Source organism: Cyrtonyx montezumae, unplaced genomic scaffold, assembly GCF_038088225.1.
Source record: "Cyrtonyx montezumae isolate F1298 unplaced genomic scaffold, pur_monq_1.0 scaffold_0, whole genome shotgun sequence".
In the NCBI taxonomy this organism is placed as follows: domain Eukaryota; kingdom Metazoa; phylum Chordata; class Aves; order Galliformes; family Odontophoridae; genus Cyrtonyx; species Cyrtonyx montezumae.
Genome location: NW_027071824.1, coordinates 29,005,982 through 29,022,761, shown reverse-complemented (window position 1 = coordinate 29,022,761; position 16,780 = coordinate 29,005,982). Strand labels below are relative to the sequence as shown.

At 36.7% G+C, this 16,780-nt stretch overlaps 1 protein-coding gene across 1 annotated transcript in view; it reads right to left on the bottom strand.

The window, feature by feature from the left end:
- The window catches only part of PDE10A (phosphodiesterase 10A), a 171,685-nt gene that overhangs the window by 64,533 nt on the left and 90,372 nt on the right, over positions 1-16,780 (bottom strand). Inside the window, exon 3 of the mRNA XM_065731225.1 lies at positions 1,647-1,675. Coding sequence (XP_065587297.1) covers positions 1,647-1,675 — 29 coding nt within the window. The remainder of the gene's footprint in view (positions 1-1,646; positions 1,676-16,780) is intronic.

Genomic DNA, 16,780 nt, shown 5'->3' with positions numbered 1-16,780 from the left:
AAAACTATTTGGTGATTTAATTCTGCAATACATTTCATTTTGCTAGCCTTGACTTTTGCTTCTCTGTGATACAGATAATAGTTTCTTCATGCAGACATTTTCAGGAATTAAAAATGTAGCACTTAATGACTTTAAAACTCATTCATCAGTCAGCATGAAGATGTCTTTTCCTCTGAGAAACATTACTCATGTAAAGAACTTTCCTAATTTAAATACTAATTTATGTTCAGATTTCAATTAAAGCAGTATCTGTTTGAGCTGCTGCTGCTGAAGAAAGAGAATGCATTACAATGGTCTACATTAAACTATTTAAAAATATTATGTATGTCCATTTGTATTTTGTTGCACTTTCAATAGGTATTCACTCAACTGCCCATAACTGCTGAATATTAAGAATATATAATATTAATATATTATAAGGGGTCACCAAAATTATGCATATTTATAATAATAGTTATAAATTAATAAATCGTTTAAACATTAACTTTTGCATACACTCTCAACACCTATATACATCCATAGCACACCACATATATAGAGAACTTTTGCTGGCATAAACTCATTTTAGGCATCACTCAATCTCTTTTGCATAGTCTCAAGGAGTGAACTTCAGTTCTCTCTTAGGCTAGTCTTCTGCACTCAGGGATACCCAAATGAGGTTTCTGCCTCCAGCCCAATTCCTTTATTCCTTCAACATCTCCAAGTTTTCTGAAGGACTCCTGCTGACAGCAAGGCACTCAGACTGCTTTTGCATGCATTCAAACAGTCTTATTTCTAATATTTGTCTGACAATGTTGCATTTCTCTCCAGAACATGAGACAGCTTATGCAAATGCTCAAGAAGAACAATAAAACAGGACTGATTCTACCTCAAAATGCTGCGAGTGGCCCCCTAATCTTACATGATAAAGTATCTGAGCACTTCAGGCTGATGAAACACATATGAGAGCAACAGATTATCCTGTTTTGATATTTTGTCATTCCTTAGCAAGAGCACTAGTTTCTAACAGGTCCCCCTGTTAAGCCTCAGCCCTGGACAGATTCTACAGAACCCTGTATCCATCAGAGGTAGGGCCAGAGCCAGGAAATTCATTACTGAGCATGTATTTTACATTACTTTTCATATAGTACATTGGAAAATGCTTCAAATTAAAGAATAGAGCTCTTCTGTGCCAAAACACATCTCAAAGGGAGTAATTAGATAGGACATGCTCTTTCCCTTGCTTCCTATTGTTATGCTCACTATCTCATGAGGCAATAAGATTGATTAAATAGTCTGCAGTTATTCCTAAACTCAAAGTGCCAGGATTTTCCTGGTTTCTGTGAAGCACCTTATTAAAAAACAAACAAACAAACAAACAAAAAAACCAACTACATCACAAAAAATAGCACTGTGAGAACTCTAAATTTGTTAACACAAAGTACCCTTTAATTTATTTCCAGCCAATCAAGTGTTCTTAATATTTATTTTCCTTCTTAATTGTTCTTTAGTCAGTCAGTACACCAGCTTTTTCTCCAGAGATCCAGTTAGTACAGGAAACAGAATAAAACCTTGATCAGAAGATGCAAGAAAATCACATCAAGTGAACAGTGGGCTTCAGGGACTGAATACAATTCTTTCTAGAGGGAATATGGAGCAACACTTACCCTGCTGACTTCTTTAGGAGTCGATTCATCTATGAGGAAACAAAACAAACAGTTAGGCACACCTTAACGTTTCTATACTAAATGAACAAAACAGTGTGATTTGAATAACTGTTGCAATGTTTTACAAAAAGTTTCTAATACATTTCTGTAAAGTATCATTTAGATTGGAGTGTATTTATGATCTTGAACTCCCAAGACATAAAAATTGATTAAAATCGGGATAAAGTATTCAAGACTTCTATCCTGCCTTAGTAAGAACGTATGAAGTTTCCTACATTCCATAATTCAGTTCACAGGTCAACTGAATAAGAAGACCATATGTAATTCTCTTGTTTATATTTAAATTCATTAAGAAAATTGTTACCACTCCACAGCTTGAGAAATAAGGGCTCTCTACTAAAGATACAACAGTGATGCCCTACATATATAATCAAATTAGAGAGTAGGCTGAGATTTCCTGTTTTGGAAGACCAAATGTGCTATTCCTGCTGAATTTTCTTGATATGGAAGAAAACCTTGTGACCATAAGACTATATCACTGAGATCACTTCATAACGCATTAAAAACACAGAGATTACAGAATATATATGCTACTTTGTCTTTTGTTTCAAATACATGTCTGACATGCATTAATTTCAACTTAAATGTGTGCTGATAATCACAGGTGCAATAACAGATCTTGAGCTTAAAGACTGCATAGTATTTATATGACTGCCTTTACCACAGGAAGTTTCAGCTTCTAGTTCAACCACACCAAAAGCAGCTTAAATGCATCCTTACCCTCCAGTTGTTTACATCTTTTTGAAAATACAAAGAGAGCTATTTGTATACTTTTCCTTTGATAGCAGAAATGGAATTACTAAGTTTTGCAAATTAATTTTAAGTCATCAAACAGATTTAATCTTACAGAGAAAGATAATATGTTTATTTTTGTTGGCCTTTCTTATGCATATTTGGATACTTCCCTACAGAAGATACATCCCCGTTAGATACAGACATAATATCATCTAGGCTACTTGTTATCAGATTTCTTTTTTACAAAATGATCTCCAAGTGAGGAATATTTGAGAAGAGCATGTTTACATGTATTTTCGACAGTGACACCAGCAAAGGCTCTTCACACCTATGAGAAATTTTGAACAAGCTCTAAAAACAAAACGAAACAAACCCACAGTATTTTCCAGACAACACGTTCAAGGCCCAATTTCCAGTGAATGGATTCTCAACAACAATATTCATTTCTACTCAAAATTATTTCAATAATTCCTAGTAAAATCATATTTTTCATAGCTATGAGAGAAAATTTAAAATAGCTCTGTTTGCGAAGTGGTATATAATACACACATTTCCATGTTCAGTGAATGTATCTTCCCTGACTGCGTGAATCTAAATATCAGTTACATGAACAGTCAAAGTTAGACTCTAAATTCATCTGCTCACATTCCTTATTTTTGACAGCTGTCAACCGAAGATGTTAATAGAAGGAAAACAAGCAGTAATACAGTGACACTTTCCATGCTGCATATTCTCAGTTTTCAGTAAGCAAAGGATCAAGTATTTATTGTTTTATGATTTTCTGTTTTAGAAGGCTAGGATGAGCTTTTCTTCTTCCATTTCCTATTCTGTTTTACACTTCTTTTTTGAGGTGAGGGCGGGAATGTCTATTAGGTTTGATAATACTGATTTCTGTTTGTTGTTTTTAGACCTGTGCCACCATCCTTTGCTATTTAAAACATTCTGAGTTACAAAGTTGAAATTTAACCTATGAGAAAAACTATGCCTGTTTTGATTTGAATCTGCGCATTTTGATCTTCTGATGCCATCTATTCATCTTCTTTATCTACATAGTCTATCATTATAGAAATCTGCCTAACAAGTCCTTCCCAGTCTTGCACTACACCAAAACTTTTTTTAGCTTAAGAGTTCTGCCCTGCTTTGCTGTTGCTGATAAGGAAGCTGCTTGGCACTGCTACTTTCAGCATTCCTGCACCTCCTCCAATTACACTACAATCTTATTACGTGGGAAACCCACAACTGCAGGCAACACCGCAACTGAGGGAAATATAACAGAGATTCACAGAATGGCAAAGGGATGGTATAAAGGTTTTCTATTAGAAAGAAAGAATTGCAAAGATTGTACCGTTGTTTTTTGTTGTTGTTTTTTTTCATAGAAAATATTGGGCTATCATTTTCAAATCCTTATGTCTATCCAAACTACTAATAACTAGGAGCCCACTACTGTGTATGTAAAATTAAAATTTTCCCCAAGTAGATCAGTCAACATTTATCAGTGTTAACAGTCAGCTTTTTTCTCAGTTACTTCATGCTTTTACTATCATGAATAACTTCACACTAAAAAATCTCATATTTCAAATTACATATTCCATTTAACCTTCCTTCTCTTTCCTAAGTCACGTATAAAAAGCATGGCTACAGTATACATGTAATCCACTAGTGGTCCCCTTCCACAGGGAAAAGAAAAAACCAAACAAAAAATGAATTATTTGTAATATATCTGGTAAAATGATAACCACCACAATCTCATGGCTTTTATACTATTTGGAGACTACGAAGTCTCTGCAATTTCCTTTGATAGACAAGAGGAAAAATTAAATGTGCTAAAGCTTATTAAAGAGCATAAAAATCTACATAATCTCCACCTAAGTCACCATAAACAAATTTCCAGAACTACAATATCAGACAAAAAAAAACATTACTCCGATTTTTGGAGATCCTCACAATGCAATTTCATAGGCTGAGCAGAATTTTACAAATGTCATCTACTCAAAATTATGCCTCCCATACATACATAATGCTGCAGTTTCACTTATTTAACACAAGATACACCCACGTACAACTCACACCCTGCAACTGTTAATTACTTTACTATTAAAAACAAAAAAAAAAACCATAATTAAGAAGTTACACACGAGTAATATATGAAGCCACCGTAAAGGTACATATTTTGCTGGGTACAGCACAGGAAAATGGAAAGATGGTCATTATGTCAAAAAAATATCCATTTAATTCCATGAGAAAATTAAAACAACCACGCAGACCAGAAAAGAAAACGTAATACCCATAGTATTCAGTAAGGACAAACCTCATGGAAGAATTATGAGATGATACTTTTTCAAAATCAAGAAGATAAAATTGATATTTCATTCTCTCTCTTCCAGAAGAAACATGAAAGTGTTTCTTTCTTGTAACAAGGGACTTAAAACTGAACAGTACTCAAAGGTGAGGCCAAACTAGAGCTGAGTACAGAGGAATGATCACCTCTGTGCTCCTGCTGGCAACACTTTCTGATACAAGCCAGGATTCCCTTGGTCTTCTTGGCTTCCTGGGCATACTGCTGGCTCATGTTTAGCTGAGAGTCAAACAACACCCCAAGGTCCATTTCTTCCACACAGTCTTCCAGACACTGTCCCAAGCCTGTAGCATTGCCTGGAGTTTGTTGTGGACAAAGTGCAGGACCAGGCACTTAAGTCTTGTTGAACTTCATCCCATTGGTCTCTGCCCAGCGATCCAGCCTGTCCAGATCTCTCTGTAGGGCCATCCTACCCCCAGGCAGATTGACGCTTCCTCCCAACTTGCTGTCATCTACAAATTTACAATCCCCTTGCCCAGGTCATCATTAAAGATACTAAAAACGCGTGGACCCCTGGGGGAACACCATTCATGACTGACTGCCAGCTGGATTTAAATCCGTTCACGACCACTCTATGGGCCCAGCAAAGAGTGTACCTGTCCAAGGCATGGGCTGCTAGCTTCTCCTGGAGAATGCTGTGGGAGACAGTGTTAAAGGCTTTGCTGAAGCCTAGGCAGACCACAACAACAGCCTTTCCCTCATCCATCAGGTGGGTTACTCAATCACAGAAGGAGACATCCGCTGGTGAAGTTTACAACTCAATGATTGTGAATATATGGGAAAAAATGGAAGGTGTTTTTAGAGGAATGAGGAATGCAGTGTAAAATGCAACTCTGCCCTTCCAGCTATGTGCAGTAAAACCACTGGAAAAGCAGACATCCCTCAAATTATTTTATTAGTGTGCTCCCCTAGCTGAAACATGGTATTAGGTAACAACTGAAACTAAGAGGGGGCTGAAGAAAAATACTCCTAAATTGCATAATTGTTTATTTAAAAAGCCATGAATTCTGTTTAAAACCTACGATTGCACTGACGTCTTGCTTCTGAATCAATTTCCCTCCCTATAGGATATTTTAAAGAAACAGAATAAACATTAAAATAAATTCAGATTCATTAGGAATATCAATAAATAGTTGCTTGCTATAGAGCTAATCTTCATTAAAAAAGATGAACATAAAAGGCTCTATTTATTATGGCAAATTGTGTGGAAAAAAACAGACAGTGGAGTCTTCATAGCATCTGAGTGAAAAGAATAACCTGTGAGAAAGTAAGGGTTTGTCAAAGCAATCATACAGACGCTTCAGCCAAAGAAACTTTTCATCTGGAGTTCACTTATTCTTATGGTACAAATTCAATAAAACTTAATATGCAAGTGTCACTGTTCCCATGTCATACATTAGTGGAATTGCAATTCACAGAATTTAAGGGGATAACAGTAATTTTTTTAATGATACCTGACAAAAGTATTAACACAGAGTAATACCAAAAATATGTGTGATCTTGTTTTACTCTGAATGTACCAATATTAATGGTTGAAAAAAAAAAAGGTGATAAATGCTTGAAACTACTCTACATACATTCTTCCATATAACATATGTACTGTTACACATCATTTTATATATCATGTGATCAACTGCACAGTGAGGCAGGCAGCAGGAGAAGAGCAATGGGAGTAGCTAGGAAGAACGCACAACCAAATATAATTCTGTGATCTGAAATGACATGTTGGCAATCAATGAGAAGAGCCCCATATTTCTGGCCATGTACTTATATGTCTGGTTAATTTGAGCATAAATGCTCACTGATACTACAACTGAAAAACATAAACTGTAGGGAACAGAAATAAATGCAAAGGGTTTCCTAACAAGCATGCAGACAGACCAAAACCCTTGAGGTGGTGATGATGCCCACCTTGCCCCATAGCAAATCAATTCCAGTCCAGTAACATTCCAGAAAATGGTTCTCTGGTGGCGAAGGGATATTTTAAATTGCGCAATATTTCATGCAAAGAGAGAAACATAGGTCAATTTTGGCACCTATAGAATCTCATTTCATAGCATATTATTAGGCATGCTCTTCACTTTTTTCAAAGGTGAGCAATCATCCAAGAACTTCAAGACAGTAAGACAACGTAGTCATAAAGATGACTTAATTCAACATCTCTGATAAGATATTGTGAAGCATTTATCATGGAAAAATAATTCTAATACCCAGTAAGTTTCATCACAGAAATCTCTTTCAGAAAAACAATGCTGTACTTTCTCCCTGATCTAAGATTGTTCTTTATTTTATGTCATTAAATACTACTGCTGATCCATCATCATTGATGATGACAAACAACTTCTTAGGATTAATTCTGTTTATGAGGTCCCAGATAGTGTACAGTCCCATTTTCCCAAGGAATGTTTTTCCACACAGCAGGTGTCAGATTGACCTAATGCTTTTTCTCTTAAAAATTTTCTCTAGGCTCCTTCTCCTTCAACTAATAAGACACAAGTTGTTTTGAATGTAATTAGATCAGCATAAATATCTTTGCTGCTTTTTTTTTTTATCCATGTGAAGTGTCACACATCCATAAGTCAGAAGAAATTCTACACTGATAAATCCACAGTGACTAAAGACTACTATGACCCCATGAAAAAAGGTTTAGCACATTTAATTATTTTTTTAGTAGAATGGCATCATATTACTTGGTCAGTCAAATTTAAATGCAGTTTGCAACCAACCTTATTTCAGATGTTTTGCACCTAGCATCTTATGTCTTCACTGAAATTTCAAGATCTTAGCTGAGGCTGCCTTCTAAAGTGACAACTATCATACACATTCAGAAACACTTGCAATGTCACTTAACAGACAAACTAAATTAGACAGTTTGTTTGGACAAAGATTTCAACACTGAAAGTATTCATTGATATTGATCTCTGGTAGCTCACGAGGCTTCTTTCCTAGAAGAATAACAAAACATACATTCACGCTTCTTGATATCAATGAAAAGATCAACATTTTTAACAGTTCTTGAAAAACAGCCCAAAAGGATGCTCAGTTCATCTTTTTAAAAACAACTAGCAAACATGATCAGAAAATAAAAGATCACAAACCAAGACTTCACTGTAGATGCTACGGACAAAAACTTACTGTCTGTCACCCATTCTATTTGCATACAAGCAAATAGGGCATGACACAAAGTAGGAGCTAGAAGAACAGTATGCCTGAATTCATGAGATACAACAAAATGTCTGAAGCACAATGACTTCTATGACCCTAGCCATCTTGGAACTGATTAAATACTTGTAACAACTTAGTTGATAAAAATCCAAACATTTGTCAACAGCATGCTCAGGAAGCCAGAAAGGCTAACCATATCCTGTGGTGCATCATGCACAGAACTGCCAGCTGGTTGAGGGAAGTGATTCTCCTTTTCCACAGTGCACTGGTACAGACTCACCTTGAGTACTATGGATCTGGGTGCAAAGAGACAAAAAAGTGCGTAAAGCTGTTAGTGCCTAAAGAGGAGCAACAAAGATAATGAAGAGGCTAGAGTGGAAGAAGTATGAAGAGCAGCTGAGGTCCTTGGGTTTGTTCAGCCCAGAGCAGAGGAGCTGAGCGGAGGCTTCATGGCAGCTGCAGCTCCTCATGAGGGGACTGGAGGGGCAGCTCTGCTATCCGGTGACAGCAACAGGGCCCAACGGAGCAACGTGGAGCTGTGTCAGGGGATGGTTAGGTTGGATATCAGGAGAAGGTTTTCCACCAAGGGAGTGGATACAGGAATAGGCTCACCAGGGATACGGTCATGGCACTGAGCTTGCCAAAGTCCAAGAAATGTTTGAACAGTGCTCGAGGCATACTGTGTGGGGTCAGGAGTTAGACTCAGTGCTCCTAATGAGTGCTTTCCAGCTCCTTTCCTGCTTGGGATATTCTACACTTCTAGCAATTTCACTGCACAGCCTGATCTGGACAGCATAGTTCCAAAGGACTGTCTTCTGAAAATACTGTCAGCCCTTGTGAGAACAGAAAGGCATATAGAAGACTCAATTTTTTCTCATTTGTGAAAATGATAAGCTGTACAAATTATACTGGTAGTGGCTCTGCACTTTCTATATTCATGGACACAGAATTCTCAACTATATACATGATGTGACAATTTAAGCTAATCTAAGTAGCATAATTCTGCAGAATGATGAGAAGAGAAATTGCTTTGTAGTTAACATACTTCCTTTTCCCCTTCTGTTTAAATGACTGTATGATGGATGTACCTCTGAACTTTAGAAAAATGAGGTCTTCCCACGTTAGCTAAAACAGCTTCATAAAATTCTGCATTTAAGTATCTCAAGTTGAAGATACCTCAGGAAAAATCATGTTAGAACCTGATCTCTGACCACATGAAGGAAACTTAGTAATTTCTAGCACTGAGGTCCTTCACCAAGACAGTCCACAATTGTGTTTTATGGTAATTAGCCTATGACTTAAATCCTATTCAACATGACTGTTGAATGCAGAGATTGTTAAATTGATTAGCTCATCTATCTTACCAGTCAATGAGCTTCAGTCATTGCTAATTATTGGAACACAGTCACTAGACAAAGGACTAAGGAGCATGTATAGCAATTTAGAGGGCTTTTTCATGTTTATCATGTTTATTAAAGGTATACTTTCCTGGCTGTATCTACTACTTTTCTTGCCTAACCATCAATTCTGCTTGGCATTTGCTGCACTAGCTGCTGTAGACAGTCTTCTTTAAAATTGATTAAAGGTCTTGCAAACACACAGTGGAAGTCTCATGCCCAGCAGCAACAAAATTTCAGTATCACTCTCATTACATCAAATGTTTCCTATTTTTTGGCCCTGGAGAATCTTCCTGGTTGCCACATATAAGGCATCCTTGAAGTTTGCTGCTATTGCTGTATCTCGGAAATAGGATTAACACTACTAAGCTGTTCTCCACTACTAAGTAGAGCTGTTCTTTCACTTTTGAATGTTTCAAACATATTGCATAAAGCCTGAGGCTCTACTGTATTCAGCCAATGTTTTCAATGAGATGGAAAAAATTACCTCGTTGTTGGCTTCAGTACTACTCAGAATACACCTTAAGCAACTCCACTGAATCAATAAAAAAGCTCCAGCATGCATTGGAAACTATCAATGCTTCTATGTATTTAATGTTTCAGCATTCCTGTTATGTACAGTAATCCTAAGTTAAACAAGATCATTACAAAAGAACACTACTTGAAGCAGTTCCTACAAAGCACCAACAACCTGAGAAAGCCACACTGGATCGATTGCAAGTTAGCTGGAAATTTAAAAAAATGTGAATTATCATGCATACTCTCTGGAAATTACTGCAATTCTTGGTTTGCCTGTTCATAAGCAGCCCGTAAATAATTTGCATGATAGGTCATCTGCAGGATTTCAAGCAAAGGCTAGTCCTTCTCCTTCCTCAACATCAAATACACACATCCTCCATTCAAACATGGCAATGGCTGGGATCAAAAACTGTACACAGCTTAGTGTAGTGAAGTTCCCATCCCTGGCATGGAACAAAGCTTCAAAGGCTTAGAGTCCAAATGAGCCAAGAAATTTCTACAGGGTCAGCTTCTGGAGAAAGAAATACTGCTTGCAGTTCAGTAACACAATGCAGTTATCCTACATTTGTTAACAGCAAGCACTTTATGTATGTCTCGGGGAAAAAAAACTAGCCAGGCACTTATTTTGTTTTTACTATGGCTATACATTTTTCCCCTTAATTCTATTTTGTTCTATTCCCCATTTTTTTTTTTACTTTCTGTAATCTCATCTCTTTCAGTCTAGAAATGGGGGAGGAGTGGGGAGGGTTGCTGATGTTGTTGGATTTTACTGATGTTAGGAAAAAAATGAATTTTCAGATTAAAGCGCTTATCTGCTATACAGAAACTTAAGTTGAACAGAACTCCTGCCTACTTCATTTTATTCTTTCTGAATACACCATAAACAAATGTAGCATCTCTGAACTTTGCAGTAAAATCCTCAACATCTGCAGAAAAATCAAGACTGAGCAGTCTTCCTCTCTTTCAACCAGTTGACAAAGGAAACAAAAGAAAATGCCCCAGAGGATAAGTTTGCTAACGTCAACAAGGGTGAAGGGATCATTAGTGCTTGAGATGATAAGTTACCACATGGGAGGGGAGCAGTGATCTGGTGAAACATTTTTACATCAGGGAATCATTTCAGGCCCTCTGAAGACACCCTACTGTAACTACAACATATATACACTTGCATTAGAGATGAATTTTATTAATTTTACCCTGGAGACTGAAAACCAAGAAAATGTTCAAATTAATCTGAATAATAGTGACAAAGAAGTGACAGCATAAAATTTACAAATTAAGTCTCTTTGCTTTTAGGAATCTCAGCTGATTTATTTGTAAACAATCAAGCTCTCAGTGACTATGCGTTGAGTGTTACAGAATAATGATGTGCAGGTAATGCTGGCCTTTGGAATCTTTGAAAATTGTCATGTTCAACTAATACAGTAAACAGAGTGGAACTAAGAGAAGATTGAACTATTTGCTACTTATCAGTACCCTCACCATGAGCAAAACATTTTGCTTGCTAGAAGGAGATTGTTAGAACAAAAAATAATTATAACTTCAGCGAGTGTAAAGGAACAAAACACACTGAATCATACACAGCTCCCTGTGAAAGGTAATGACAGTAACATCTGAATCTCTAAACTACATAGTTTTACTATGAACACTTATAATAACAGATAATGATAATTCTCAAGAATTACGCAAGAAAAACTCAATAAGTAATAATGAAATTTATCTTCTTAGTTGCTATACAAAAAAAAAAAAGAAAAATAGAAAAAATCCAAGACATTCATGGAGTTGATTATTCTTACACTAGCATTTCAATGAATGCAAAATAGTTAAGTAATCCAACTGTGAACAGGCATAAAGATCTACCACAGTTCAAACAAAGTGACAAACCAGTAAACTGTGGGGATTCAGTTTCTTGTGTGAATAATGCAAATCCTTTAGATCAAGTTATATGCAATGAAACTTTGCGTAATGCAAAAATTACTGATGATGGTTCTAACGTAGGACAGAAAGATTACCAAAAAGCAATATAAGTATCTAAGAATTTCATAAGTTCATAAGTTCATAAGGTTGGAAAGATACCAGTTGTTTCTAGTTGAAAACAAGAATTTTCAATTTAAAAGGCTTTTTATAGACCTCCATTCGGCCTTGCATATACCTCAAAGACATCATGTGACAGCCAACATCAGGCACTTGGGTACCACAACACATTACAAACTTGCAGCAACTAACCTAAGCCCACATTCATCAGGAGTTATGCTCATTAAATATCTTGGCACATCAGCATTCAAATTACTCAGTCCTTTCATTCACTCACAGGCTGGACCCAGTCCTTACTGGAATGATGATTTTCTCACATCTGAATGTGCCAGCACGTTCTCATACTCCAGCTAGGTCAGTGAAGCTACTGCATACCAACTTTAAGCAAGGAAACTCTGGCACAGGCTTCAAACAGAGGTCTGGCTGCACTATCAGGCACAGGTAGTTGCTCCATCATAAGGAGCTGACTAAAACATGCAGCTGTAGGCAAGAGAACATGACAGAGACATGGTGACAGAGACCACCCCATTGTCAGATGTTGCAAGGCAAACTTACCTCAGCTACATAAACACAGACAGACTGATCCTACTGGCAATTTCAGAAGAAATTCACTACTTGCAGACCACTTGGCACTCAGAAATCAAGAAAAATGAGAAAGAAAATGTAGAAACATCCAAAATGCTGTAGATACAGATGCACAAGCTTTGCGTGAGTGAAGAACTAGATGTATTCATGCAACAAAAAATTACATTCATGTGCTTTTTTATTTAACTAACAAAATCTAATGCAGATGGTAAATTAATTGAAATACTAATAAGAACTCAGTGAATATATAAAGAAATCAGCTGGAAAGCTAATAAACTATATCTAACACAGCAGTAACACATAGTAAAAGTACCACTTCTGTCAGTGGAATAAAGGGAACCAGAGGCAACTGTACCTCTTCAGCATGGTTGAAGTTTCCACCTGCTGTGATAAGGAGCTGTATCTCCCAAATTATCAATCTAAGAGAACTACTAATGATCACACACTGAGAGCAGGCAACCAAGAGAAAAATCTATTCCCTCAAGTATGAAAAGAATAATTCATAATCTAAGTCCCTTCTCCCCATGTGTTCAAAATAGCTTTGAAATAGTCATATTTTGTCACTTACAACATAATTCTTCCCAATATTCTTCATAAGGCTTCTGTCAACACTGACGTGAAATTCTTATACAAGCAAGTACTACTCTAGTCTCTGCTGTAGAGTTGGGCAGAGAGGAACCAGATGAGGTTTAACAAGACCAAGAATAGAGTCTTGCACTTAGGGAGGAATAACCATATGCACTAGGGGGTTGGGGGATGACCTGCTGGAGAGGAGCTCTGAATAGAGGGGCCCTGGGGTCCTTGTGGATGACAGGTTGGCCATGAGCCAGCAGTGTGCCCTGGTGACCAAGAAGGCCAGTGGAATTGTGGGTGCATTAAAAAGAGCGTGGCCAGGAGGTCAAGGGAGGTGATCCTCCCCCTCTACTCTGCCCTGGTGAGGCCTCACCTGGAGTACTGTGTCCAGTTCTGGGCTCCCCGGTACAAAAAAGATTGTTATTTCCTGGAAAGAGTCCTGCAGATGGCTACAAAGATGATAAAGGTCATGGAGCATATCTCATATGAGGAAAGGCTGAGAGACTTGGGTCTGTTCAGCGTTAAAAAAAAAGAAGACTTAGAGGGCATCTGATCCACATCTATAAATATTTAAGGTAGGGGAGGCAAAGGGAAAAGGCTGGACTCTTCTCTGCAGTGTGTGGCAACAGGACAAGGCAAAATGGACACAAACTAAAGCATAGGAAGTTTTGCACAAATGTGCATGGGAATTTCTTCACAGTGAGGGTGATGGGGCACTGGCACAGCTGCACAGAAAGGTGGTGGAATCTCCTTTTCTGGAGATGTTCAAGACCCGCCTGGATGCCTACCTGTGCAACCTGGTCTATGGAACTGCTTCAGAGACACTTTCTTCACATTCTGCATTTACCTAGCTAAGGAACAGAAAAACTGCTTTAGTTAATCTGTTTGAGTCTCACACCCATGTAGGCATACATACAGATCGCCTGACTTCAACAGGCAATATTCCTGCTGTATTCAAGAATTAATAGACTTGGTTGTTTGTTTTGACACTTAATTGGAAGAGAGAGATTGGTCTACAAAACTACACCAAAGAGAACGGTCTAATAACTACATGACAAAATAGCAGTTCAAAACACAAACATTAAAATAATTAAATAAAGAAAGATTGAAAACGGGAAGAAGAGCCGAAGAAGAGAGCTTCAAAACAGAGTTGTAAAAGAGAAGAATACAGGAGAAAGGGACAAAGATGCTGGAATGAGTGAAAATCTTGGACAAAGATGCTACTAGTGGTACTCTACTTTACCAACCTCTCTAGGATAAATTTACTCTGTGCCATGGTAGTAAACAAATTTTACCTAAAAAAGTTATATATTACTGATTGATCAACTTAATTTCAACAAAAGAAACAGAAAATAGTGCATGTAATACAGACAGTAAGATTTTTATTAAAAAATATGTTTATTAGTCAATATTGTTCACTGTAACTGTTTAAAAAAAGCTGGAAACCTAAATTTTGTGCATCAAAAATACAGCTTTCAGGGAAAAAAGAAAAAAAAACAGCTACTTCAGTGTACTTCTCCACTTTTCAAAACAAACAGATAGCATTATTAAAACTGTAGTACAATGAAGTATTTATAAGTCCATTACAAAATGCTAAATATATTAAAAAAATAGTAATATTGCAGATAAAGATGCAAGATTCTAAATAGCCTTAAAGTACAGAGGTTATAAAACTGCATACAATAATTAGTACATATTAAAAGATGATAATGCAAAATAAAAATGTAAAAATGTATAAAAATAAAAATAAAAATAAATGCAAGAAAAAGTCTATAAAACTACAATTTATTCTCCAGGGTAAATTCCAAGTTACTTGATTCTGAGCCTGAATTCTATACAAATGATTTCAAGGTAAGCAGTCTACAAGACAGCTGAGAGGCAGCAGTCTGTTGGTTTTGCTAGACTTACTTTTCTTTAAACACGTACGTAGAATTAGTAGTACGATAGACAATAAGGAACAATGAAATTTCATTACAAATAATCCCCACTGAAAACTTACACTTATTCTCAGAGGTGATGTTCCCAGAAAACAAACAAAAGGTCAGCCAAATGTGCCTAGCACACATGTCAACGATTTTAAATATTGTTCCAGACTAGCTTATTTGATACCTGAGAAATGTTTTATTTGCTGTTCTCTGTACCATCTTGAATTATTAGCCTACAGAGGATTCACTGAGGAATTGCATGATTTGTAATTGTTTGTCTTTCTATTGTCTCTCTTCCAGCTACAGCAACATCTTGACTCAGTAGAGTGGTATATGTTAGCATTCTAATTTACTTGAAAAAAATGCAAATTCCTGCCACCTACAATATGTGTCGAAATGGGTTCAGTATGAAAAGAGATAGATAAAAAAGAAAATTGAGCTTTCACTTCAAACTATTATATATCCATTCTCACATGTTCTGATTTATCCAGACATCCACCATAATTCGGTCTGCAATTTTTATTAGGTAAAAACTGCATTTTAGTGAGGTCTAACTCCTTTAAACACATTGACTGCTCTGAGTTTATTACACCCATTCATTGTAACATCTTGTTTTTGGAAAGTTCTCACTTTGGCATCTACATGGCAAACGATTCAAAAAAGGTTGTAAATTACTTCAAAATATATGGTTTTCTGCAATTTAAGTAATTGCTTGACTTTTTTTGTTTTTCTTTGTGATGAAACTATTACTCAAAACCTAACCAATGTTTCAGCAATGTATGCCAATTATGGAATCGTCTACAACTAATGCAATCTCTCAATTACAGGATCTGAGACTATTTTAATCTAGAGAAGAATTCCAGCACACAGGTCCGCACCAGAAGAAACCAGTTTAATCTTCAATAGCCACAGCTGTGCTCTACCCACTGCCTCCTAACAGCTTCAGTTTCCTGCTCAGCCAGCATCAACTCTGGTATTATTGTAGAGCAGGCGAACGGTTCAGGCTACACAGCCACAGCCTTCTTCTGTAAGAGTGCTTTCTTCTGCAGTAGTTCAGTAAACTTTCTAAGCAGTTTACAATTAAATGGCCACAACAATGCAACGGAAAAGATGGATGGATGGATGGATGGATGGACACCCAGAGATGGAACCTGAGTGAGAGCCTGCAGTGCAGGCTTAGGTCATAGAGTCATTGGTTGGAAAAGGTGCTCAGGTCCAACCACAGTGTTATTTCCTGAGAATCAAGAGGTGGCTATGACTACTTCTTGAACTGACAAGACTCACCTATATTTCACTTTCTTAATGTCTGGGCTACTCAAGACAAACTTCTGTGTACTAAGAACCTGAAATTCTAGAAACAGCTTATCTTTGCTATTTTCTATTTTTATTTTTTTTTAAATAACAACACCTTTATATATAATAATTTCAGGCTGAATAAAAAAAAAAAGAATGCAATTTTGGCAAAGTTCAGGCAGGAGAGACTAAGAGACAAATCCCCATTTGTGAAATACCTAGAATATAGTGAAATATCTATATTCAGTAGATACTTCAATTTAGAGGGTATCATGATCTACACAGATTTCCATTAAACACTTTCCTCTTGTACATTATCGGAATAAATAAGATTTTTTAATATCTTTTAGATAACAGTATAACATATAAAGAAAGGCTTATGTTAGAATTCAGACTATTATAGTCAAATTTTGAAACTCTGCTTTAAGGTTCAAGACAAAAACAGATACATCTGGTGGCATCTCAATCCAGGGCAGGATACAGAGCAAGATG